Source organism: Cervus canadensis, chromosome 8 (assembly GCF_019320065.1).
Source record: "Cervus canadensis isolate Bull #8, Minnesota chromosome 8, ASM1932006v1, whole genome shotgun sequence".
NCBI classification, from domain to species: domain Eukaryota; kingdom Metazoa; phylum Chordata; class Mammalia; order Artiodactyla; family Cervidae; genus Cervus; species Cervus canadensis.
The window spans coordinates 25,403,670-25,428,246 of record NC_057393.1 but is presented as its reverse complement, the minus strand read 5'-3'; the positions used below and the strand labels follow the sequence as shown (position 1 = coordinate 25,428,246).

General features: G+C 42.2%; 1 protein-coding gene across 1 annotated transcript in view; it reads left to right on the top strand.

Moving 5' to 3' along the window:
• SORCS3 (sortilin related VPS10 domain containing receptor 3) overlaps nucleotides 1-24,577 on the top strand; it is a 619,218-nt gene that overhangs the window by 199,541 nt on the left and 395,100 nt on the right. Inside the window, exon 2 of the mRNA XM_043477073.1 lies at nucleotides 5,825-5,892. Coding sequence (XP_043333008.1) covers nucleotides 5,825-5,892 — 68 coding nt within the window. The remainder of the gene's footprint in view (nucleotides 1-5,824; nucleotides 5,893-24,577) is intronic.

The following is a 24,577-nucleotide window of genomic DNA, read 5'->3' as shown; positions in this document are numbered from 1 at the left end:
AAATTGAATGAGACTTGACTTGTGACCTCAAAGAGGTCACAGTCTAACAGATGAGACATATGGAGATGTCACATTAATCCAATTTGATAAAAAGTATAAGAGATGTATGAGCAAATGTTCTTCCAGAGATTATGTCTGATGCTAATTTAAGGTTATATGTGCCTGTACGTAGGAGCTTTAATTTAGGTGGCTTTACTACTATGTGTGTGTGTCTGTATGTGTGTAGCTTATATTAAGAGAGAGATGCTATTTACTCATGAATAATTCCAGTTTATTTGCATTTCTCTTCTGTCTAAAATCCCTCTAGGATTGTAGCCTGTTGGTCACAAAGGAAATTTTTTTTAATTTATTTTTTTATTGAAGGATAATTGCTTTACAGAATTTTGTTGTTTTCTGTCAAACCTCAACATGAATCAGCCATAGGTATACATATATCCCCTCCCTTGACAAAGCATATTTGACAAACCTGGGTCTCCCAACAATTTGTCTCATCATTTCATTACACATCTCTGTTTCCTATTTCTTTCTCCAAAAACAAAGAAAACAAAAGTTACTTTCACCTGTGGGCCTTGAGCTCTTTCTCTGATTCCCAGAGTTTAGCGGGTGTCTTTCTAATTCACATAAGAGGAGCTCAGTAAATATTTGTGGGATTCATGATTGAGTGATAAACTCCTTGAGGGCAGGAATGTGTTTTTCTCCTCTCAGTTTGCTTGCTCATTGCCTTGCACACAAAAAGGAGCATAAACATTTGCTAAATGGAGGATGCATTGTATTAGAGCAGAACAAGCTTGGATGGCAGAGTCTCATAGCCCTGGGTAGGAATGCTTGCTTAGTCTCTTCCTAGTTGTGCACATTGGAGAGCAGACTGCTTAATTCTTAGGACTCACTTTCCTCATCTGTAAAATGGAGTGCTAATTATGTCTTCTCAGTCTCAACAGTTTGTTGTAAGAATTGAGAAGCACCCAGTGTAGTATTTAGCACATAGTAATGGTTCAGTTAATCTTTGGTCCCTGCTTTTTCTTCTTTGAATTGGACTGGCACCTCTCATCTGGGGACATCTGCTGGAAAGGAGTCATGTCAAGCTTTGCTATGGACCCCAGGCTAGCTCCTCCATCCTTCCTCATCTATCCACTGGTGATTCTTTGGTCACACTCACTTCTTTCTGATCTGAGTCCTCTCCCAGGTAGCCTGGGGCTTGTTAGTGGGTTTTCTGCATCTTCTTTCAGTTTTCTTCCCTGGTAATTCCCTTCTCAGAACCTTTGGAATGCTTTGGTGAGAGAAGCACGGGTTTGGTGGGCTTTCTTTTAATCTTTGTTTTCTTTGCTAGGCACAGGATATCTTGGGCTAAAGTTACATTATCATCTCTTCATAACTTTATTCTTGTCCTACTATGCTGGCTCCAGGGGAAAGGAAGCTTCCAGTCCTAATTCTCTGTGTTTGGACCTTTCCTCTGGAGGAATGCTGGGGTGATTTTGTTGGGAAGCATCCTTCTCATGCATCTCCTATGACCTGTTTTCTTTGTAAAATTCAGCTCAATTTAAAGGCAGGAATGCTTTTCTAGATCAGGAATCTGCCACACTGGAAGGCAGTGTCACTGCAGCCCGAACTTGGGAGAGGAATCGTGGTGTGATGGAGTCTTTCTCAAAGCTTGGTCCTCTAATAGCCACAGGAAGATTTCTGGGTCCTCCCCAAGACTCACCAAGTCAGACTTGCTGAGAATGGGATCAGGGAATCTTCATTTAGCAGGCTCCCCAGTGACAGTTAGGCTCCAACTTTGCTTATAACGTGGGTTGAATAGTGCCCTTGGCCCTTGACCAAGGCCACACATTGTTGGAACTTTAACTTGAGTCACTTTGTCTCTCTTTGTCTGTTTCCTCATCTGTAAAACAGGGATAATAGACTGGATTGACACCATCCCCTTCTGAAGACTATACTTTACTGCTAAGACACCATTATCTCTCACTGACTCAAAAATAATGATCTTTGGGAACCTTTGAAGTACTGAGCCTGTCTCTTGGGAGACAGAAGTAGAAAACGCGAAGCCTGCCTCATGGTGTTCAGAATCGAGCTGAGAAGGCAGATCCTGTGACATCCAGAAGCTATCTAGATAGTGTTTAACTCTGTGGCAAATTATGTAATGTAATTTTAAATGTAATAGGACTTCAGGCTACTTGAGGAAGATGGATCCTGAGCTGTTTCTTGAACAAAGGTAGACAGGTTCAGGCAGTAATGAAAGGACTGTTCACAGGCAATGACACAACAATACAGCAGGAAAGAAGGAAAGCAGAGACATGAGAATGGATTTCCTTATCTGCAGCACCTTGGGAACTTGGATTGTTAAAGCAGAGGGCAGTTTCTTGAGATCCATGGAAAAGTGCCTGGAGACAGTATGTGGGTCAGACTGTGGGGTGCCTTACATACCAGGTAAGGAATCTGGATTTCATCCTTAGGCAGAGGATCCAGTAAAGGCTTCTAACCAAAAAAATATGTGTATTAAGAGCAAAATTGAAACTATCTGTTATGAAGGCAGAAATAAAATTCATGGAGTTGTGGAAGGATGTATTTATTTGGATCCTCTGAGAAGCAGACACCAAAAAGAAATTAGATATGTAAGAAACATAATGAAGACTGAGAAGATGGAGGGAGACAAGGAGAGTGGTCTAAGCACTGGGTAAAACTGCTGATAGAATGAGAACAGCTCTTTGAAGGGTTCTTAGAAGGGTTCTCAGTTCCAGTTGTTTGTTAGACCCTCTATTATATAGTAGGATTCTTACCCTCAACATCTCTTTTTTCTCCCTTTATGCACTTTGCACTTTTTGGAGATTGTTTGGTGCCCCAGAAAGCTTGATATCAGAAGACACTGAAGTAGTCTGACTTGCTCTGGCAGACACTAAAGGGCTTCTGACCTGTTTCTAGAAGAACTTAGTTTTGAGTTTCTCCAGAATTTGGGATGGTCTACACGTAGCCACTCATGTTTTTACCTAGTGACTGTGAAAGAATGATTTTGTCAATGAAAACAGTAAAAGGAAGAGAAATCTGGTGTGTATGCATTTGAATTAATTTAACAAATAGGAATTATTGGCACATTGATAGGCATTTGGTTGGAGAAGGTTTGGACAAGTCCTGTCTCTGTTAGCCCCTGAATTTAACAAATGAGGAAGCAAACGGGAAAGGCATGGAGTGCAATACTTTGCATAGGATACATGCTCCTTGCTTTTGTGCTGTGCTAATAGTGTAATAGAGTGGGGGTGTGTGCAGCCCATATGCAGCCCATAGCACAAGGCTGCCGTTGGGTGCCATTACCTCAAGACCCATTACCAGGCAATGGTTAGTTATCTAATTACCAGAAGACCTATGGGAGATTAGAGTAGCAGTTGGAGGTTCTGCTTAGCCATTGGTCAGCACCACAGTTGGCCCCTCCCCCAAGCAAGCAACTGTCGGTGAGCGACTCTTAGTGGTTCTGCTCAGCCATTGGTTGGCACCACAGTGAGCCGCATGCACAAGTGGCCAATTGTCAATGAGGGACCGTTAGTGGGTCATTCAGCCAGCTACTGGTGGAATGGTGGTCATTAGGTGGAGAGTGAGGTAAGAGTTGGATCCAGCCTCCTCCTTTAGTGCCCGCCAGCTCTTCTGGTTGCCGGCCAGCAGGGAAGCTGGGGGGCCCCAGGGAACAGCCTGGGAGCCATGTCCTGCGGGGCTCCAGAGCCCTCGTTTGGGACACCCATTGGCCTTATCCCAAGCCTTGAGGTGACCATGAACCTCTCACCCCATCTGCACCTCTGTGACCTAATGGCAGCAGCTGTCCACATTGGATGGAGTCTACAGAACCGCCCCCCCCCCCCCCATTGGGGTTGCCTGAGGAGCCAGAGGACCAGTTGGGTTATGGGTGCCTGGCTCCCTCAGCAATGAAAGCTGGGTAAGGTCTGGGACCTAGCCCTGAAGGAGTTGCTAACTGAGATCTGCCTCCTCTTAGCCAGGACCGGGACCTCGGAAGCCAAAAGCTGTGCCGTTTCTTGTCAGATCAGGGAATAACATTCGTTCGGTAGAAATTTACAGGAACATTGTTACCTGACCATGACCATGACCTGACCTCAAGAACAGAGGATCTAACACCAGAAAGTTTGCCACAACTAACCACACCCCTCCTTCACCTTTGCGAGAAAAGCTAGGCTTTGCTGAAAGCTTTTGGCTAGTTCAGAGTTTTTAGGGCATAAGCCACTTGTTTCCTTGCAGGGCGCTGCAATAAACCTTTCTCTGCTCCAGACTCTGATATTTTGGCATGTTTGGCCCCACTGTGTGTTGGCCACATGAACTTGCATTTTTGGTACCAATAGGTCAGGTGGTTTGGTAGATTCTACTGTTCTTAAAATAGTCATGTCTTTGATGTTCTTCTTGGTTTGACTGTTTCTTGCCAACCTACGACTCCTCATCACAGGACAAAATCTGGGAAGAGACCTAAAGAACCCTCCAGCCATGACCTTGCAGAGAAGTTGAAGTTTCCAAGTCAGGCTTTTCTGGGACTCTTTTTGACCTATAATGGGTCGTATCTTTGCCTCTAATTTTTTCTTAGTTTACATAAAAGAGATGGAAATGGTGCTGACCGACCCCATGGGGTGCTGGATGAGAATAAATCTCAAAATGAGTGCCTTGTCTTTGGTTAAATGCCATAAAAATGTTCAATATAATGGCAGATTATTTTTCTTTAATCTTAAATGGATACCTAGCATGCAAAAGCCCCATCTTGGTAGCAGAAATTCATTATCCTGGAAAGAGTTTAATGGCTGCTGTGCAAATGAACTGGAGGAAGTTAAATTGTGGAATGGGAAGGAGTTGAGAAAAGTGAAATGAGTTGTGCATTAAATTTAGATAAACACAATTATGTGTAACTGGATTATCACATGTGCAGGCAGGCGCTATATATTAGGCACCTGTGTTTTGATTAAAATAGATTCAGGTGCATGCACTTAGCATCCTTGTAGATATGGGATTGTGCCTTAGCCACTGTCTAGGCGCATGAGGGGGCAGCAGGGAAATGACTGAGATCCAAGTCCTCAGCTGTAAAAGTTTAAAGGGCCTGAGCGTAGTCTAGCCAATCAAAGTTCATTTCAGAAAACTGCTGACCCTATTACAGACTGTCCAGCTGTTTGTCATGTGCAGCTTTCTTCTGGGTTTCTTTCAATTGGAGTCAGGAAAGTGGTCCTGGAGCCCATCGGAGTCTAATGACCTGCTTACTCCATGGATGGGACACAGAGGAAGACAGACAGCGTTGCAGAGTGTTGGCAGCTGGGCTTGCCTGTTGTTCAAGATTTTATGGCTGTGAGGTGCTAGCAATGGGGTGGGAACATGAAATCTCTTTGAACCCCTCTGTAGACAGACAGAATCAGGCCCAGTTCTTTCTTACCCTTTTAGGTCCATGTCTGTAAGTCAGAGTCATCTCCAGATCAAAGGCAAGCCCATCCTCTGATCTCTGGGTGGCCATCTGAGTGAACAGAACTAGCCAGCCTGTGCCTGACCTTGAAGGAGGACAGATGTGGGGAAACAACTGTAGATATCCAGTTAATCCCTGTTGCCACATTTTATTTCAAGTGCAAAGCACTGTCAGGATTAAAATAAATGCTACCAGTTATGAGGTAGCATTAAATTAATAATTTTTCCCCCGTGCTTGATCCTATAATACCCCTCAACTCAACGGATAAATTCTAAGTCCTCCTCTGGGTGATTTGAGATGCAGTGAATATTGTTGCACAAACTAAAGTTGGCTTCCTCTTTTTCCCCCCCCCCTTCTCGTTCCTCTCCTGTGCCCTCCTCCACATCCCCCTTTCAGGTTATACTTATCCTGACGAAGCTATATGACTTCAACCTGGGAAGTGTGACGGAGAGCTCACTTTGGAGGTAAGTGGATTAGAGGTCCTTCACTAGCTTCTCTGGTAGGGCTCACGTGAGAAGCGCCAGTTGAGCAGCTGGAGAGCATGTTTTGAAAGGAGCAGAAGATGCTCCTCCTCCTCCTGGATGCCCACTTTAATGCCCCAGCGGCAATGATGGCCTCCATCTGTGAATTCCTTAGCACTCTACTGATCTTGCTTGGGGCCTGTCACACATTCTCCTTGGCATTGTGGTTGCTTCTGCATTCATGCTGTGTCTCCTTTGGCTCGACAAACGTGAATGAAAGATAGATCAGAGCATGTCTGATGCAAGAGGAGACTGTGGATAAGGGAGCCTGATACAGGAAGGATGCTAGCCTTGGCGTGAGTCTCAGCCTAAGGACTGTTTCTTGTTGTCCTTTGCTGTGACTCTTGAGAAGCCTGTGCTTCTGGGCATAGACACACATGAGAATTGGATCTGAGTGATGACTTTTGTGGTCCCTAGCCTCCCTGGACTCCTCCTTTCATAAAATAATATTAAAAATATATTTTACAACTACATTAGAGTAAAGACAAATATATTAATATTGTATATTAAAACTTGTTTTCAGCCTAACATACTCATTCTTTGGTTTTGACTTTAAAAGAAGTGACAGCATTTTTGTGAACCCTAGGCTTTATGTCTTTGTACCTGCTGAATAAATCAGCCCTGATAGGAAGCTGGGATGGGGAGAAGGATGTGAGTGGATTAAGTCAGAGAGGGCTTTAAGGAAGCTATGAAGCTGACTGTTTCTCTGGACAGAAGACACCATGCATTCACTCTTGCATACACCTCCTCACAGGCAAGTTCACTATTCCAGCCTTGCTGCTGGCAGTCACGCAGGGCCCCAGTGAGTTTCATCAACCTCTCTGAGTCGGCGCTTCATGCTCTGCTTATTACATCCGTGGGCCTCAAGAGGGCTGTGTGTCCATCCTGTTTACTCTGTCATTTGCAAACACTGGAGAGAACATGGTCACAAAAGGCCATTCACTTGGTGGTGTCTTTCATCCCAGCGCCTGTCCTGAGGGTCTTTGGGGTCTTGGAGCAGAGGGCTGTGGGGCATGAGTGTCTGGGAACTTGGCTGCTGCTTTATCTGACCTGTTTGCAGAGGACCAGCCAGGGCCCCTCTCCTGGGAGGGGAGCAGTCACAGCCTCTATTAAATATTCAGGGGTTAATTGCTCCTATCGGCGGGGCCTGCCTCCATTTGCACAGGATGTCCAAAACCTAATTTTGCTGCTCAGTGGAAACTGGCAGAGGTGTAAGTAACCAGGCTGCCTCTCGTAGGTGAAAGCATGCCTGTTTCTGCTCACACAGGACTCCTGGGGAACGAGAGCCTCAGAAACCATCCCCTCAGGCCCTATCACAGTGATGCTGTGGTGATCCTTTAAGCCTGACTCCAGTGCTGTCTGCTTGGTGCAAATAATGAAACAAGCCAGAAAATCCTGTCCTTATAGTGAGAGACAGCTATACCTGGCAGCCCATATCATATTTCAGGAAAGGTTTGGTAGTTCTAAGGGTGAACCAGGCAAAGCCAGATGCTTAATGCTGGAGGCCCAGTAAGTGACAGAGTGTGTGCCCCACAGGCATAAGAGTCAGTGTATTCACTAGTGTGTGTCAAGGACAGCAGATGGCTGAGTGGCCCTAAGGGCACCCTGATGTCCCATTGCTGGGATTCAAAATCTAGCTTGTCTACCCAAAGAGCTCTGTGGCTTTGGGCACTTTATCTAACTTCTCTGGATCACCTTTTGGGGATGCTGGAATCAAGAACCACAGACTAGTGGCTGCAAACTGAAGAAATGTGTTCTCTTCCAGTCTGGGGGCCAGAAGTCTGAAATCAAGGTGTTTCTGGGGTCCCCTCCCTCTGGAGGCTCTAGAGAGACTCCCTCCTCACTTCCTTCAGCTTCTGGTGTCTGTCAGCATTCCTAGGGCTGCATTATTCTGCTCTCTGTCTTCTCCTCTTCTCTCCCTTAGAAGGACACTTGCCATTGGACTTAGGGGCTGGCCCCATAATCCAGGATGCTCTCATTTTCAGATTCTTAGCTTAATTACATCTGCAGAAATGCTCTTTCAAGGATAATTCCATTGTGGGTTCTGGGGGTTAGGACAAATTTTGATAGGGGCACTGTCATTTAACCCACTTCGCTCTCGTAAATCTCAGTTTCTCTGAATGTAAATTGGAGACAGTACAGATTCCACTTTTGCTCCAGCCACATTGTCCGTGCTGTTCCCCAGACAAGCCAGCGTCTTCCTCAGGACCCTTACACTCGGATTTTTCTTGGGTCTGAGCTCCTTCCTCTCTGCTCACCTCATCAGTGAGGCCTTTGTCTCAGGAGTTGGCATTTCATCACTGGGCTGCATTTTCCTCCCTAGAACCTGTCACCCTCTAGCTGCTAAATATTTACTTACTGATTTATTTATATTCAACCTACACCCAATAACATCTAAGCTTGTAAAGATAGAATTTTTTTTTCCATTTTGCTTCAGTGCTGTATCCTCAATACCTCAAATAGTATCTGGCACACAAGAGGTACTTAATAAATGTTTGCTTGATGAATAAATTCATGGATGGATTGTAAGGACTAAATGAAATATTAAATGCACAAACATTTAGGAGTTACTTACATGTGGAGAGTGCTCAGTTAATTGTAATAATTAATAATTATTGCAACCCTGTGTATTTGTGTAGTTTTGTTTGTAAGAATCCACTAATGCAGGGATCCATGGGGTGGAAACTGTAAGTGCATGCAAAGGGTTGTATCCTGTGCTGTCTAGGAATGATCACAGACCTTCCGGGGTGTTGGCAGGGGGATAGGGAGGGGAGAATAGTGATTTATGATGTTGTTCCTCATGCTGACTGAGGAGGGGGAATTGGAATAGCAGTTTCTACATAGTTGGAGATGTTATTTTGTAAGAAAGATTCTCTGAATGGCTGTTGGAGTGATGGGTGAGCTACAGTTTGGCAAATGGAAAGTGGAAAAATGTCCCTTGCACAGGGCAAAGGCCAGGCAAGGTAAGGCTGTAGGAGATAAGGGGACCAGGAAGGAGGAAGAGAGAGCAGCCGGGTGCTGGACTAGGTAGGGAGATGGGTGGGAGGACTCATCAGGTTCACAGGAGGGGCCAAGCCAAAGGGGGTTACTCAGCATAGACTGTAGATAACAGAGTATATATAGTGTGACCTTTCAGGGATTTGAAACAGGCTGATAGATGTTATAGGCATTCCCTATGGATACGCATTATGTGGGTATATATTTGTGTTATCCAGAGGGTTCACAGGTCTGATAAAGCCCAGCTTAGGAACCCCTGCAGAGGGGGCAATAGAGGAAAGGGACTGCCCCTAAACTTTGTGGAAACTTTCCAACTTCCTGGGCCCTCACCGGGTATCTTCTTAATTCTTATTGTTATCCTTGCTCATACCCTAAGGATCTGTGCCCCTATCCTCGTTTCTCTGCTGTTAGTGATGTATTTTCGAGTTAGAGCCTAGAGCACTATGATCTTCTTTACTAATACAGTGAGCAGAGAAAAGAAACTAAATTAAACACACACCTTTTCATTTCTGTGATTTGGTCCAACATGCTTAACTAAGTTGAAATTGAATTTGGTGATTCTTCTTCAATTTTCTCTCCAGCAGAGGTGCCTGGAGCAGCAGCTGTCATGACAAGATGATGCGCCCTGCCAGGTTGCAGTATGACATAATTATTTGTCTCACTGAATTAATAATTCAGAAGCCATCTACTTCTAAATAGACAAAAGGCTGTTTAAAAGCAGTCTGTAGCATAGCGGCAGCATGTGTCCTTGGTGACACTCTTTTTGGAACTCCTAGGAGCCATTATACTGGGGGTGGTCAAAATATTTTCTCTCCACCAGCACAAGAATGGGTGCATAAATTGGTCATTTAGCACAACCATCTGTTGGCATCCTTTAGTCAAAGGACATTTTACATATGGGATGTCAAGCCTCTAGAATTAATGAGGCTGGGAAGTGACTTTTTATTTAAGAAGACCCAGGGATTTGCTTTTAGGGTGTTTTCAGTCCATAGTGTGTCAAGCTTGGAGGTTGTCCATCCATCAGGAGTGATACTAGAGACCGACTCTATCAGACTTTATAGAGGCCAGACCCAAGGAGGAGAGATGAGTCCAGATGAGGAGGTTCAGGTCCAATTAGCTTCCTCCTCATAAAGTAATTAAAAGTGAGGCTCTGGGACTGATGGCCTGGTTACAAGTCCACTTTCCTCCACTGAGCCACTGAGTTATCTTGAACATGTTCCTTCCCCTCTCTGTGCCTCTATTTCCTTATCTGTACCATGAAGGTTATATCCACACCTACCACATAAAGTTGCTTTGAAATTTCATTGAAATGAACTATGTCAACTGCCTTGAAAAATACCTGCCCTGCAGCACCTATGCATGGGAGGTGCTCGGAGAGTTTGTTCATTGTACGATCTGCAACCTGAGCTGCTTCTCTGTAGGAGTTCCTTTACCTGAGCTGTCTTGTTCTATCTTTTGCGAGAAACTGGAGAGTCGGGTATCACTGGGCTCAATTTACAGATGGGAACATTGAGCATTGCAGAGGTTAAACAATATGCCCCAGATTGTGAAACTAAGAAGTAGGGGCATCCTACTGAAACCTGAGCCTGTGCTGAATCCACCCTGTGTGCTGGAGCTGATGCTGGGCAAGAGAGGATTCATGGATTCCTCCAGAATAAGATAATTTGGGGGATGATATGGGAAGTGGAAGAGGGAGAAGTTCCCAGAGTGGGAAAATTGCCCTCAAGTGGTTGGGCTGGGATTTCAACTTCTAGGCTAAAATATTCCTTCTGTAATTGAGATGGATGCTCTGTAGTCCAGCACTGTCTGATTAGAAATATATAGGAGCCACATAATTTCCCAGCAGTCAATAATGTGAAAAGAAACAGTGGAGATTAATTTTATTAATAAATTTTCTTTAACCTAGTTATATAGAACTATCATTTCAATAGACAGTCAATAAAATTATTAATGGGCAATTTTGCATTACATTTTTGTAGTAAGTCTTTGAAATTGAATGTGTATCTCACACTTAAGGGCATATCTCAATTTTACATACAAAATGCAGCCACAGTTTGTTTGATAGTTAAATATGGCTGTTGGATACCATAGTGCCCAGTAGAGGTCTAGTAATCTCTTTTTCAGATATTATCAGTTCATTGGGCGAGGTATGTGGGGGTGGGGTGGGGGGGCGGGTGGGAAACTTTTTTCACCATAGAAATGCATGTCTCATCAAAGAACAAAAGGTAAAAAATTTCACCTGTTTTGGAAGGAAATTATTTTAATGTTATGGTACTTGGAATATGGGCAGTGTCAAAGGCTAACCTGATCCCATATTAAAACTGGTCATCTAAAGTGAAACGAGGGCTGTGGAAATCGGTCCGCAGAAATGGAAACGTTGTCACCAGAACTTCTAGGTCTTTGAACTGTGATTCTTGGTAATTCTGAAATAATCATGGCTATTGACCTTAGAGTCGAAGAGACTTGGGGTGAGAAAAGATCATAGCAAACATTCTCCTTGAACCCCAGAATCTTATCATTTCAAAGATAAGGTTGTGAGTTCAGGGAGAGGAAGACATTTTGGCTGAGTTTCTTGGATAAGAAGTCTAAGTTTAAGAGTGTTCCCTGACTCCTCTGTTATGCAGAGCGAAGTAAGTCAGGAAGAAAAACACCAATACAGTATATTAACGCATATATGCGGAATTTAGAAAGATGGTAACGATGACCCTATATGCGAGAGCAAAAAAGACACAGATGTATAGAACAGTCTTTTGGACTCTGTGGGAAAAGACGAGGGTGGGATGATCTGAGAGAATAGCATTGAAACGTGTATATTATCATATGTGAAATAGATTGCCAGACCAGGTTCGATGCATGAGACGAGGTGCTCGGGGCTGGTGCACTGGGATGACCCTGAGGCATGGGATGGGGATGGAGTTGGGAGGGAGGGTCAGGATGGGGAACACACGTACACCCATGGCTGACTCATGTCAATGTATGGCAAAAACCACCACAATATTGTAAAGTAATTAACCTCCAGTTAAAAAAAAAAGAGTGTTCCCTGGCTCCTGATCTCCTTCCGTGAACACACACATCCCCTAAATGGAAACCCTGGAACTAGGTTTCCATTTCCTAGTTTCCATTTCCATCCCCTAAATGGAAACCCTGGAACTAGATAGACAGCCCTCTTCTTTTTTTTCTTCTTTTTTTTTTTTAAATTGAAATAGAGTTGATTTATAATGTTGTGTTAATTTCTAATGTACAACAAAGTGATTTGGTTTTATGTGTATATGTGTGTATATATATATCTCCTTTTTCACTCTTTTTCATTATGGTTTGTCAAAGGATATTGAATATAATTCCCTGTGCTATACATATGACCTTGTTGTTTATTCTATGTATAATGGTTTGCATCTGCTAACCTGAAATCCCACTCCATCACTCTGCTCCCTCCTTTTTCTCCCCCTTGGCAACCACAAGTTTGTTCTCTCAAGTTTGTGAGTCTGTTTAGAGAGTCTTCACATCTCCTCCATTTGTCGACTGAGGGCAGACCATTGTTGTATGGTGTGCAGGCATCATACATTCAGAGACTGGTCATATTCTCACTTATTCCTGTGACAGCGGCATGTGGCACATGCTTTGGTGTCTTCTTCGTGCCCCTCTGCACGCATGGGTCTGTGCATCTCTGCTGAGCTTGGTGGCATTCCTGGTCCTTGATTTGGGAGCAAGGGTGCCACTTTTCTTTGGAAGTGGTCCCTGTGAAAAGACTGATTAAGCCACTGCTTGAGGTTTTTGAGTCTTTAGTTTTGAATGTAAGTCATGGTGGGGATTTATGTTTCAGACTGGCAAATTGCTTCTTGGACTCAGTGCTCCATGTCCTAAACATTAACACTTGGATTGATAAACACATTGCCCTCTCCTCGAAAAATCTGTTTTTAAGGTCCCATTTTATGGAGGTAGATGAGCTAGCATGCAATCCCCCAGCTTCCATCTGTCCACCCCAAGCACTAGTCTCTGGCAAAGGTCTGTGAGTGGCCAGCTTCTGATTGGGTGTGAGGTCCCCACATGAGCTTTCATCTGGAATTCCTATTGGATTAGGGGTCCTCACAGAGCTAAACAAATTTTCAGTTTTCTGGGCATAAGAGGAACCAGGAATCCTTTGCAGTGGATGGTCCCCTGGTATTGCTACTTCCCCTCAGTTTCCTCTTCCCCTCTTGCTCCATTTCATCCACCCCCAGCCCGGCAGTGTGAGAATCAATATGCTCTTGGAAAAGCAACAAGGATTCTCAGCCCTTCTTCCTATATGCTTGGTCTCAGGGCCCACACAGCAAGGGGACTTCAGATCAAGGGGTTCCTGGTTAGGGTGTTTATGAGCCCACTTCCTGGGCACATCCTCCTGGATACCTTCCCTTTCCCACTAATGCCTCATCCTTACACTGTGTTCCCAGCCTGGGAGCCTCTTGAGAACAGGGACCAGTGCCCTTTCTGTTTCTGGATCTACACTGCCAGCACTTGGGCTACTCTAAGTAAAAGCTGAAAGAATTGAACTGACGTTCCAATTGCCCCAAACCAAGCCCAGCCCCAGCCTTGCCTTGTCCTGTTGCTCTCCTTGTATTGAGTTGTCTTATCCCTCTGCCACTGGGGAATCCTGTGACTTTTCATCTGCCTTGCAAGCTGTTGTCTGGACCATTTATTTCCTCCTCTAATTGTTCTGTCAGTGACCTTTCTAGGGGATGCTGGTTTTTTTTTAATAGAAAGTGGAGACCTTTGGATTTATTAATTTTTTTGTTTGCCAAGAAAACCCTGATAATAATTACCAAGACTTCCCAGAAGTTATTAGTTTACAAATTTTAATGACACTCATGATTTATTTATGTACTTCCCTCCCTCTACAGCTGTTCATCCCAATTCCTTAGTGGAATTCCTGCTGAATCTGAGTGAATTAATGGAAACAAAACTGCAGAGTGGAATGACATTTTTTTTGCTAGGCTGTTAATTAAAAGCTTTCCATCCTATTTGGTAGGCTCTTTATATGTGAGGTCCTGAAGACTGGGTGGATACAGGCTGTGAAATCCTCCCTCTAGAACTGGGGCCTTTTTCTGTTTGTTTTCAGTGGTAATGAATCTGGTGAAAACTCCTGTATTGGTCACAGAGCATTCAACTGAACACATATTAATTGAGCATTCATTATGTAAGCAGCCCTGTGCTCATTGCTGGGGGATGTGGAATAAGTATGTCGTGATTGCTATCCTCTAGGAATGTTTAGTTCGGTTGAAAGATAAGATTAATGCATACAGGAAACAGCGTCAGGCATATGCAAGTATATATAGGTATATGCAGAACACATTGTATTCTGTGATGAGCACTGTGTAGAGGGACTTATATTTTTATTATTATCACACCTCACTCTATGAGGATGTAAAGCAATTCTAGAAATGAATTAGAGGAATGATCAATGTGGTTCGTATATTTTGTTTTGCTGTTTAATATAGAACATCTTATTTCTCCGTTCAGTTGTTCAGTTCAGTCGCTCAGTTGTGTCTGACTCTTTGCGACCCCATGAACCGCAGCACGCCAGGCCTCCCTGTCCATCACCAACTCCCGGAGTCCACCCAAACCCATGTCCAGTGAATCAGTGATGCCATCCAACCATCTCATCCTCTGTCATCCCCTTCTCCTCCTGCCCCTAATCCCTCCCAGCATCAGGGTCTTTTCCAATGAGTCAACTCTTTGCATGAGGTGGCCAAAGTATTGGAGTTTCAGTTTCAGCATCAGTTCTTCCAATGAACACCCAGGACTGATCTCCTTTAGGATGGACTGGTTGGATCTCCTTGCAGTCCAAGGGACTCTGAAGAGTTTCTCCAACACCACAGTTCAAAAACATCAGTTCTTCGGCACTCAGCTTTCTTTATGGTCCAACTCTCACATCCATACATGGCCATTGGAAAAACCATAGTCTTGACTAGATGGACCTTTGTTGGCAAAGTAACGTCTCTGCTTTTTAATATGCTGTCTAGATTGGTCGTAACTTTCCTTTCAAGGAGTAACCATCTTTTAATTTCATGGTTGTAATCACCATCTGCAGTGATTTTGGAACCCCCCAAAATAAAGTCAGCCACTGTTTCCCCATCTATTTGCCATGAAGTGATGGGACCAGATGCCATGATCTTAGTTTTCTGAATGTTGAATTTTAAGCCAACTTTTTCACTCTCCTCTTTAACTTTCATCAAGAGGCTCTTTAGTTCTTCTTCACTTTCAATGAAACTAAATTTCTCCATTAGGATACGAAACTTTTAAGAGGAAGGACTGCCTCAGGTGAGAACTAGTTGTTCCCATAGTTCTCAGAAACACCTGGTCACGGATGGGATAGTGTATGTGTAGTGGCTAAAGGTTCTGATTTCAAATTGCCTGGGTATAAATTTGAGATCTACTGCTTGCTAACTGTACCACCTTAAGCAATGTCTTCATTTCTCTATGTCTAGGTTTACTTATCCATATCGTAAGATGACAGTAAGACAGATCTCATGGAAGCTTTGTGAGGATTCAGTGAGATAATGCATGAAATGCAAAAAATGCCTGCTATTTAGTTAGTCCTTTATGTAATAATCATTGTTTGTTTGTAGGCTCATATCCTCCTAGCCCAGTAGCTTCTACCAGCTCCAGAGGACAGTCGTGCTGATATTTTTTAGGAGGTTGGGGTGCAGGACATACCTCGAATCCTAAGCATGTGGTGCCTGGAAATGTTACATTTCTTTTGAGAGAATGTTTTTTCCTTGTGCTTGGCACAAGGGGGAAGGTTAATGTATTTATTGGTTTTTCTACATCAGCTATTGCTGCTGATTTGGGTTGTAGGATGCAAAGCACAATCTGATTTAAGTTCCCTTAACACAGTGTTGCGGAGAAGGCAGTGGCACCCCACTCCAGTACTCTTGCCTGGAAAATCCCATGGATCGAGGAGCCTGGTAGGCTGCAGTCCATGGGGTTGCAAAGAGTCAGACACGATTGAGCGACTTCACTTTCACTTTTCACTTTCATGCATTGGAGAAGGAAATGGCAACCCACTCCAGTGTTCTTGCCTGGAGAATCCCAGGGATGGCGGAGCCTGGTGGGCTGCCGTCTGTAGGGTCGCACAGAGTCAGACATGACTGAAGTGACTTAGCAGCAGCAGCAGCAGCAGCAACACAGCATTGAGTTAACTCATCCACTGCTCGTTATTTTCTTTTTACTGCAACTACTGGGGGATGTAAGCCTCATGAAGAACTTTCTTACCTCGTATGTAATTAATATGGAAGGCATTCTGGGGTCATCCATGTTTCTCAAATTTGGTGTATCCTCAGAATTACTTGTGGACTGTGTTAAAAATCTAGATTCCTGGCCCCTAACCAAGGGATTCCAGTTTGGTAAAGCTGGAGGTTACTCAGGATGTATACTTTTAAAGGCCCCATTATTGTTTTTGATTTTCAGGTAGGACTGGGAGCCACTGAGCTCTGAGGAAGCTTGGGTTCTAGGCCTGTCTCAGTTGCTAATTAATCATCTGCTAATTAATCAATTCATGCCATCTTCTGTTTCCTCATAAATAAAGATATTAGATGAAATGATCTCAAGTCCCTTTCCACTCCAGTTCCACAGATGCTGTCAACTTGGGAAGTCAAACAAGAAACACACACAGGATTTATGATGGCCAACAGGTACCTTTTATGAGCTAACATTGTGAGCACAGCCATCCCCCTTAAGGAAAACTGTTGTGCTGTTCATGGACAGATAGTAGCCAGGGGGCAGGTGTTAGCCAGAACACCTGTTCTAACTACTGAATTTAAATTCATTAAACATAAAGAGCATCATCCAAGCTGTAAACTCTTTGCTCCCCCAAAAAAACAGAATGAAAAACGAGTTTGCCCTGAATATTGAAATCTCAGACATCTTAACTTTGCTGGAGAATAGGGCAGTGTGAACACTGGAGAAACAGATCTGGTTTACAGATTTAATATTTTCCTATTTATTATGGGAGAGAGGTTTCTTCTTATGGCCTAGTCTTTTTTCTTCCATCCTGACATGTATAAATCTTGATTTTTGTCCAGTGGCTGAGAGAATGCAATCCTTTTGTACGGATTGTGTCTGTTGATTGTTATTTTATGTTGTTTTCCCTTCCTTGCAAATGTGGTGCTGTTTTATCACAATCATAAATAACCTCACCATTGGGAGAAGGGGTGTGAAATTCTGCCCATCCCTCGCCTCACCCTGAGCTCCCTCTCATTTTCTCAGCAGTAGATTCATTAGCCTTCTAATGAAGTTAATAAGTAAACAGGATCAGACAGTTCCTTCTAAAATAACATTTATAAATGGATTTTCCCCCCCAACTCTCTCAGGTAGGGCCTTAATTTTTTTCCTGCCAGATGTCCACTTGTGTAAAACTATGATGGGTGGGACCTTGGAATGTGATTTGAAGCCCCCCCACCAAATAAAGGGAAAAATTTCAATTCACACAGAGCCTATCTATTTTCAAGTTTATAGGAGAGTGAATTTTTATATACTCCATTCCTGCTTATATATTGATATATAATGACTATAAAGATTAGGTAGTCAAGCTTTCATAGTTACTTTCTCATCCTTTGGAGGCCAATTACTTTATTGGACATGGACTGTAAATGTCATTAGGAGGCTCCTGGCAACTTCTCCCATGAAGACCACTATCCTAGACTTTATTTGGGGAGCCATAAACTGGTAAAAAGACCTCTTCTTTATGTTATGTGTCTGTGAGCTTTCTTTTCAGAAATTGCTGAACTTATAAGGGAAACATTCACTGCTTACTTTTTCTTCCAAATGGTTTGTCCCCAAATTAAAGCTAAAGTTTGAAGTCAGAAGGAGAAAGACAGATATCTTATATTAATGCATTTATATGGAATCTAGAAAGATGGTACTGATGAAACTATCTTCAGGGCAGCAGTGGAGACATAAACATAGAGAACAGACTTGTGGACAAGGAGGGGAAGGAGAGGGTGGAATGAATTGAGAGAGTAGCATTGAAACATATACATTACTATATGCAAAATTAGATAACCAGTGGAAATTTACTGTATGATGCAGGGAGCTCAAATCTGGTGTTCTGTGATAACCTAGGGGTGAGATGGGGTGGAAAGTGGGAGGGAATTTCAAGAGGGAGGAGACATATGTATATCTATGACTGATTCATGGTGATGTATGACAGAAAGCAATACAATATTGTAAAGCAATTATCCTCCAATTAAAGACAAATTTTTAAAAAAGTAAGGCAATACATAGTTATCTTTTAAAAGATCTTCCTTTCAATGGCTCTAATATCTTAAACTGGTATACTATTTGTAGTCATTGCCCACATGAATGTATAACACATCTCATATTTCTAGGAGGAATGGGAGGCCTGTGTAATTTTACAGATGGATAAACTCAATTTCTTGAGTAGGTTGGTTGGTGGTCAGTGATTTCAAATCTGGTACCCAGATGTAGGTCTCCCAGTTCTCAGCAGCCTCGTGATCTTGCTCTTTCATTAGTAATCACTCTTTCCTGGCCTTTCCAGCTCAGCAACTATTCACATTTCATAAGAGATCTATGACCAAGGGACTACTTTGGGGACCAACAATGGTTTCCTTGGACACTTGTCTCAGTGATTTTCATTTCTGGTGGATCATGAGAATCACCAGGGAAATATAAGAATATCCAGTTTCCTGGGCCTTATTCCAAACCTACTGAATCAATTTCTGGGATCAAGATCTAAGAACTTATGGTTTTAAAGAGCTCACCACTTGATTTTGATATGACCACTGACCTAAGAGACGTCATAGCTATTTTTATTTCTTGAATGCTTATGAAGACTTATTTTTCAGAATCTTCTCCCCAGCCCTCTTGCCCTCTTACCCATTTTTCCTTCTGGCTGGCTCAGAAGGACAAACACAATGATTCATGCAAAAATACATAGCTGTACCCTCACCTTCATAGATGACAACCATAAAGGTTAGTAATTGGAATGAGCTTTGGCACTTACTAATTAGCTCACATTCTGTCAGCATCAGGCTTGTTAATTGGGCAATTAACACTGATTTCAGAGACTGGTGCCATAGGAGAATGGTTATAAGGTGCTGCTCTCCATGGAGTTGTGTTGAGATAAATCTGTAAGGGTGAGTTGGCAGCTGCAAGTCTCGGCTTTCTGAGGCTCAAAAAGCATAGCAAATGGGGGATGGTTTTCAGGCAACTTTGAAAGGCTTTCTATTCATACTTTTTGTTTACAAGCAGCAGAAATCATCTCTGGCTTTGGGCCACATACAGGATTTATAGGAAACATACTGGTATAGTTCAACATTTGGAGGAAAAAATAACAAAACCCCAGGAACAGCAACATCCTAGGCATCTCCAGGGACCATAGGATGTCATGGGTCTGTACGTTTCCAGGGACCATGAGAACTGGTTTTAGCCATTCCAGTAGATGGGCTGCTGCTGCTGCTGCTAAGTCGCTTCAATCGTGTCCAACTCTGTGCGACCCCATGGATGGCAGCCCACCAGGCTCCTCCATCCTGGGGATTCTCCAGGCAAGAATACTGGAGTGGGTTGCCATTTCCTTCTCCAATGCATACATGCATGCTAAGTCGCTTCAGCTGTGTCCGACTCTGTGCGACCCTATGGACAACAGCCCACCAGGCTCCTCTGCTCACAGGATTCTTTAGGCAAGAATACTGGAGTGGGTTGCCATTTCCTTCTCTGAGTAGATGGGCAATAATAGCTTATTATGGTTTTAATTTGCATTTCCCTGATAGCTAATGTTGTTGTACCGGTTTTCATGTGCTTTTTTCCTCATATGTATATTCTCTTTGGTGAAATGTCTGTTTGTCTTTTTTTTTTAAAACACATGAGAAGATATGATTGAAAGTAGACATATTTAATGTATACAACTTGATGAGTTTGGAAATAAGTGTACATCCACCAAGCCATCTCCATAATCTATGCCATAAACATATAGATGACCTCTGAAATTTTCCTATACTGCCCTCTTTATTTTTATTTTCTGTGATGACAACATTTAACATAAGATCTACCCTCTTAGCAAAATTTTTAAGTATACAGTACAAGATTGTTAGCTATAGCTCTGTGCTGTAGATTTCTATGACATAATCATCTTGTATAACTGAAACTTTGTATCCTTTAACTAATACCTCCCTGTTTCCCATCTCCACCAATACCCCTTGACAGTCACCAATGTAATCTCTGCTTCTATGAGTTTCACTATTTAGATTCCTCATGTAAGTTGTATTAATACTATACAGTATTTATCCTTCTGTGTCTGGCTTATTTCACATAGCATGACATCCTTCAGTCTCATTCACGTTGCAAATGGCAGGGTTTCCATCTTTGTTAAGGCTGGATAATATTTCATTGTACAAAGGGTACAAAGTTTCATGTTTTTAAAATCCATTCTTTTGTTGATAGACATTTAGGTTGCATCCACATCTTCATGGTTGTGAATAATGCTGCAATGAACTTGGGAGTACAGATATCTCTTTGATCCTTTCAATTCCTTTGGATATGTACCCGAAAGTGGTATTGTTGAACATATGGTAGTTCCATTTTTAATTTTTGAGGAACCTTGTTACTCTTCTCCATAGTGGCCATAGCAGTTTACATTCCAACCAACAATTTATGAGTGTTCCCTTTTCCCTACATTCTCACAAACATTTGTCATCTCTTGTCTTTTTGATAACAACTGTCCTAACAGTGTGAAGAGCTATTTCATTATGGTCTTGATTCATAGTTCTCTGATGATTTGTGATGTTGAGCATATTTCCATGTATAATGTTGTATATCTTCTTTGGAGAAATATCTAGTCAATTCCTTTGCCCATTAAAATTTTTTTTTTTTGCTGCTGAATTGTAGAAGTTCCTTATATTTTGAATATTAAGCCTTTATCATGCTGATATATGGTTTTAAAATACTTTCTACCATTCTGTAGGTTGCCTTTTCATTTTGTTGATTGTTTCTTTTGCTGTGAAGAAGCTTTTTGATTTGATGTAATCCTGCTTGTCTATTTTTGCTTTTGTTGCTTATGCTTTGGTGCCATATGCAACAAATCATTGCCAAGGTCAATGTCAAGAAGTTTTTCCCATTTTGTTTTCTTCTAGGAGTTTTGTAGTGGTCTTACATGTAGGTCTTTAATCCATTTTGAGGTGTTTTTTTTTTTTCTTTCTGGTATTCTTTTGCATGTGGATATCTAGTTTTCACAACACTATTTGTTGGAGAGACTGTCATTTCCTCATTATGTATTTGGTACCTTTGTTAAAGGTCAGTTGACTGTGTTTGTGTGGGTTTATTTCTGGACTCTCTATTCTCTTTCCATTGGTCTGGTTGTGTTCAGTCACCAAGTTATGTCTGACTCTCTGTGACCCTGTGGACTGCAGCATGTCAGGTCCCCCTGCCCTTCACCATCTCCTGGAGTTGGCCCAAGTTCATGTCTATTGAATCAGTGATGCCATCTAACCATCTCATCCTGTCACCGTCTTCTCCTTCGGTCTTCAATCTTTCCCATCATCAGGGTCTTTTCCAGTGAGTTGGCTCTTCATATCAGGTGGCCAAAGTATTGGAGCTTTAGCTTTAGCATCAGTCCTTCCAGTGAGTATTCAGGGTTAATGCATGCCTGTTTTTTTTTTTTTTTTTTTTGCCAGTACCTATTATTTTGAATGCTGTAGCTTTGTAATGTATTTAGAAATCAGGAAGTGTGATTCTTCCAACTTTGTTCTTTTTATTCAAAATTTCATTGATGTTTCATTGGCTGTTCAGGGTCTTTTATGGTTTTGTATGAATTTTAGAATTTTTTCTATTTCTATGTAAAATGCCTTTGGGAGTTTGATAGGGACTGCATCAGGTCTGTAGAACATTTTAAGTAGTATGAACATTAACAAAATTTGGACTTATAGCTATGTTTTAGAAAGGTATATTTAGAAAATATGATTTAGTGTAGAAAAAAAGCTATAGGCAAGGATGGTCTATTCTGAGACTACTGTGACATTCTTATTGCTTTTTACCTCTATCCATCCATCCACACACACATGTTTGTTTCTGTGCTTATTTATTTGCTTACCTTTATAGAATGCCCAATGATCTAATGGTATTTATTGAGTCAGGAATGAGGAAGGCAGGAAACTGAGATTCAAAATCCCTTTGCTTGAGGGAAACCAGAAATTTCCTCTTCACCCCCCTGAGCATCTGACTGACTTTCAGATACATAAACATAAGTTCTATACCATTGAAGTTAGAGTCCAGTGACTGGCTTATCAAGTCAGCCTGTTGGAGAGCTGTCAGGAACTAGGCATGGCTTACAGGCTTCCTGTACTTAGACAAGGTTCAAACTTTTGCATTCTGGAAGCATGCGGCAGAGGACAAAGGAAGTGATTGACTTCCTAAGATTATTATTCCATTTCATAACTTGCTGTTGGGGATATGGAAGAATGGACAGTAACAATGCAAACTGCAAAGAATTTGGAATTGGACCAAATTCTGATTTACTCTGGTGCCTTATATTGGCATTCTCTTTAAATACATCTGCCTGAATTCTCTAGGACTTGAGAATAGAGTTGTTATACAAGATTTTGTGTGGCCAACAAGGAAGAAACAATGAGCCTCCTAAGCTTCTAAGTTTTTTTTTTTAATAATTTTTACATATTTAAATTTTCATGCAATAATTTCACTAATAAAATATTTTTCAAAACTTAAAAATGAAGAGTACTATAAAAACTACTATATACAACCCTGTTTAAAACCATTGTTAAGTTTTAGCATATATACTTAGCCATTTTTTACCTATAAAATTTTACATAATTGTGATTCTCTTGTATAAACAGATTTGTTTCTTATTTTCATATAACATTTGACTAAGCATTTTTCTGTTATTCAAAATGGTTTGCAAACATAATGTTTACATAACAGTGTATTGTATTGCTTTTCTGTAATTTACTTAACTATATTCATTCCTCTGTTTCTAGAGATTTAGATTGTTTTATAGTTCTTCACTATTTAAAAATGTTGCCATGAATATTTAGATACATAAAGCTTTGCTTTTGTCTGCATTTTAGATGATTTTCTTAGGGTAGACGTCTAGAGGAGAAATTATGTCTCAGCACACTTGAGTTGGTTATGAAAAAGGTGTTTTTCTGAAAGTCTTATGCTGAAAAAGAAGCCTCTGAAATTTAAAAAGAAAAGTTAACACAGTTTACAGGGTGCATATATGTGTATGTGATATATGAATATTGCATATATGTGTTTACTTGCCTTAGGATAATTAGTATGCCTAAATTATTGTAAAATTGTTGAAATAAGATTGGGTGGTAAGATCCTGGGAAGCGATGTATCCCAGTCTCCAAGAAGAATATACATGTCCCTTGCTCCATGAGCGTATTCAGGCCCATCTGCATTGATAAGATGAAAACAGTAGCAACCACAACAGTAAGTAGCTACTCATACTTAGCACTATGTGTCAGGGACTGACTGAAGTGCTTTACATATGTTTAGCTCAGCCTTATAAAAATTTGGTTAGGTAGAGAGGCTGTCATCCCCATTTTACAGCTCAAGGCCAGAGAATTTAAATGACTTTCCCAAGTCATGCACTTAGTAGATGGTAGAGCTGGGATTTAGATCCAAATGCTTGGATGCTAGAGCCTGTGCACTTCATCCTAGTCTAGACAGCCACTGAGGATGACCTGACTGAGGTTGGAAGTTATCGAGGTTCCAACCAGTCTTAAGATTTATAATGTTCTTAATGCAAGATCTTGGTGCAAGATTCATGTGGAGGAGGGAGACTACAGGGCGTTGCAACTGGATTTTACCTACAGCTCCTCCAACTCAGGGCGTGATCTGTGATGGAATCATCAAGGGTAGGAATACTGGAGGGCCTAGTCTTTTCCTTTCTGTAAAGGTTTGAAGGTCGCATCTCCACAGTTTTCTTAATAACCCTTGCGGGTTATTAAGGGTTATTTCTTAATAACCCTTGCTGAGCAGAAACTTATGTGTTCTGAGCAGAAACTTATATGTTCTGTTCTGTCTTTCCTGTTTTCTGTACCTGCTCGCCAACATGTTCTTGGGAATCACTGTACGCAGAGGCTGAGAGCACAGACTCTAGTGCATACTGCCCAGGTTCACATCACAGCTCTTCCCAGCTGCGAGCTTTGGGCAGTAACTTCTCTGGGTCCCACTTCATCATTTCTGAAGTAGGAGTGACGACGGTACCTACCTCACTGGGCAGCCGAGAGTCACTGTGAGTCACTCGTGGTGAGGTGTTTGGAAGAACACTGGCTCACAGCACGCACACTCCGTGAGTGTTCAGCCCTGGACCACTCTGCCTTTTGTCCTAATCCCTCAATCCAGTCTCCTGCCTGCCAGGACTTATTTGCCTGTTTCCCAGACACAGTCAGCAGATACTTGTGTGGTGCGCCACATGTGAGTTTCCATGGGTGGAAAGGGAGCAGAGAGGCCTGCTGCCTGCTCCTTTCCTGCTTTCCTCCAGCGTGGAGGCAGACAGTGACCCAGGTTTCTCCACAGAGGGTGAGAGAAAGCAAGGGCTCCCTGAGGCACTGCAACAGCAGGAGCTCCTCCAGGGGGAAGGATCGTGGAGGGCTTTCCTAGGGCCACTGTAGCAAAT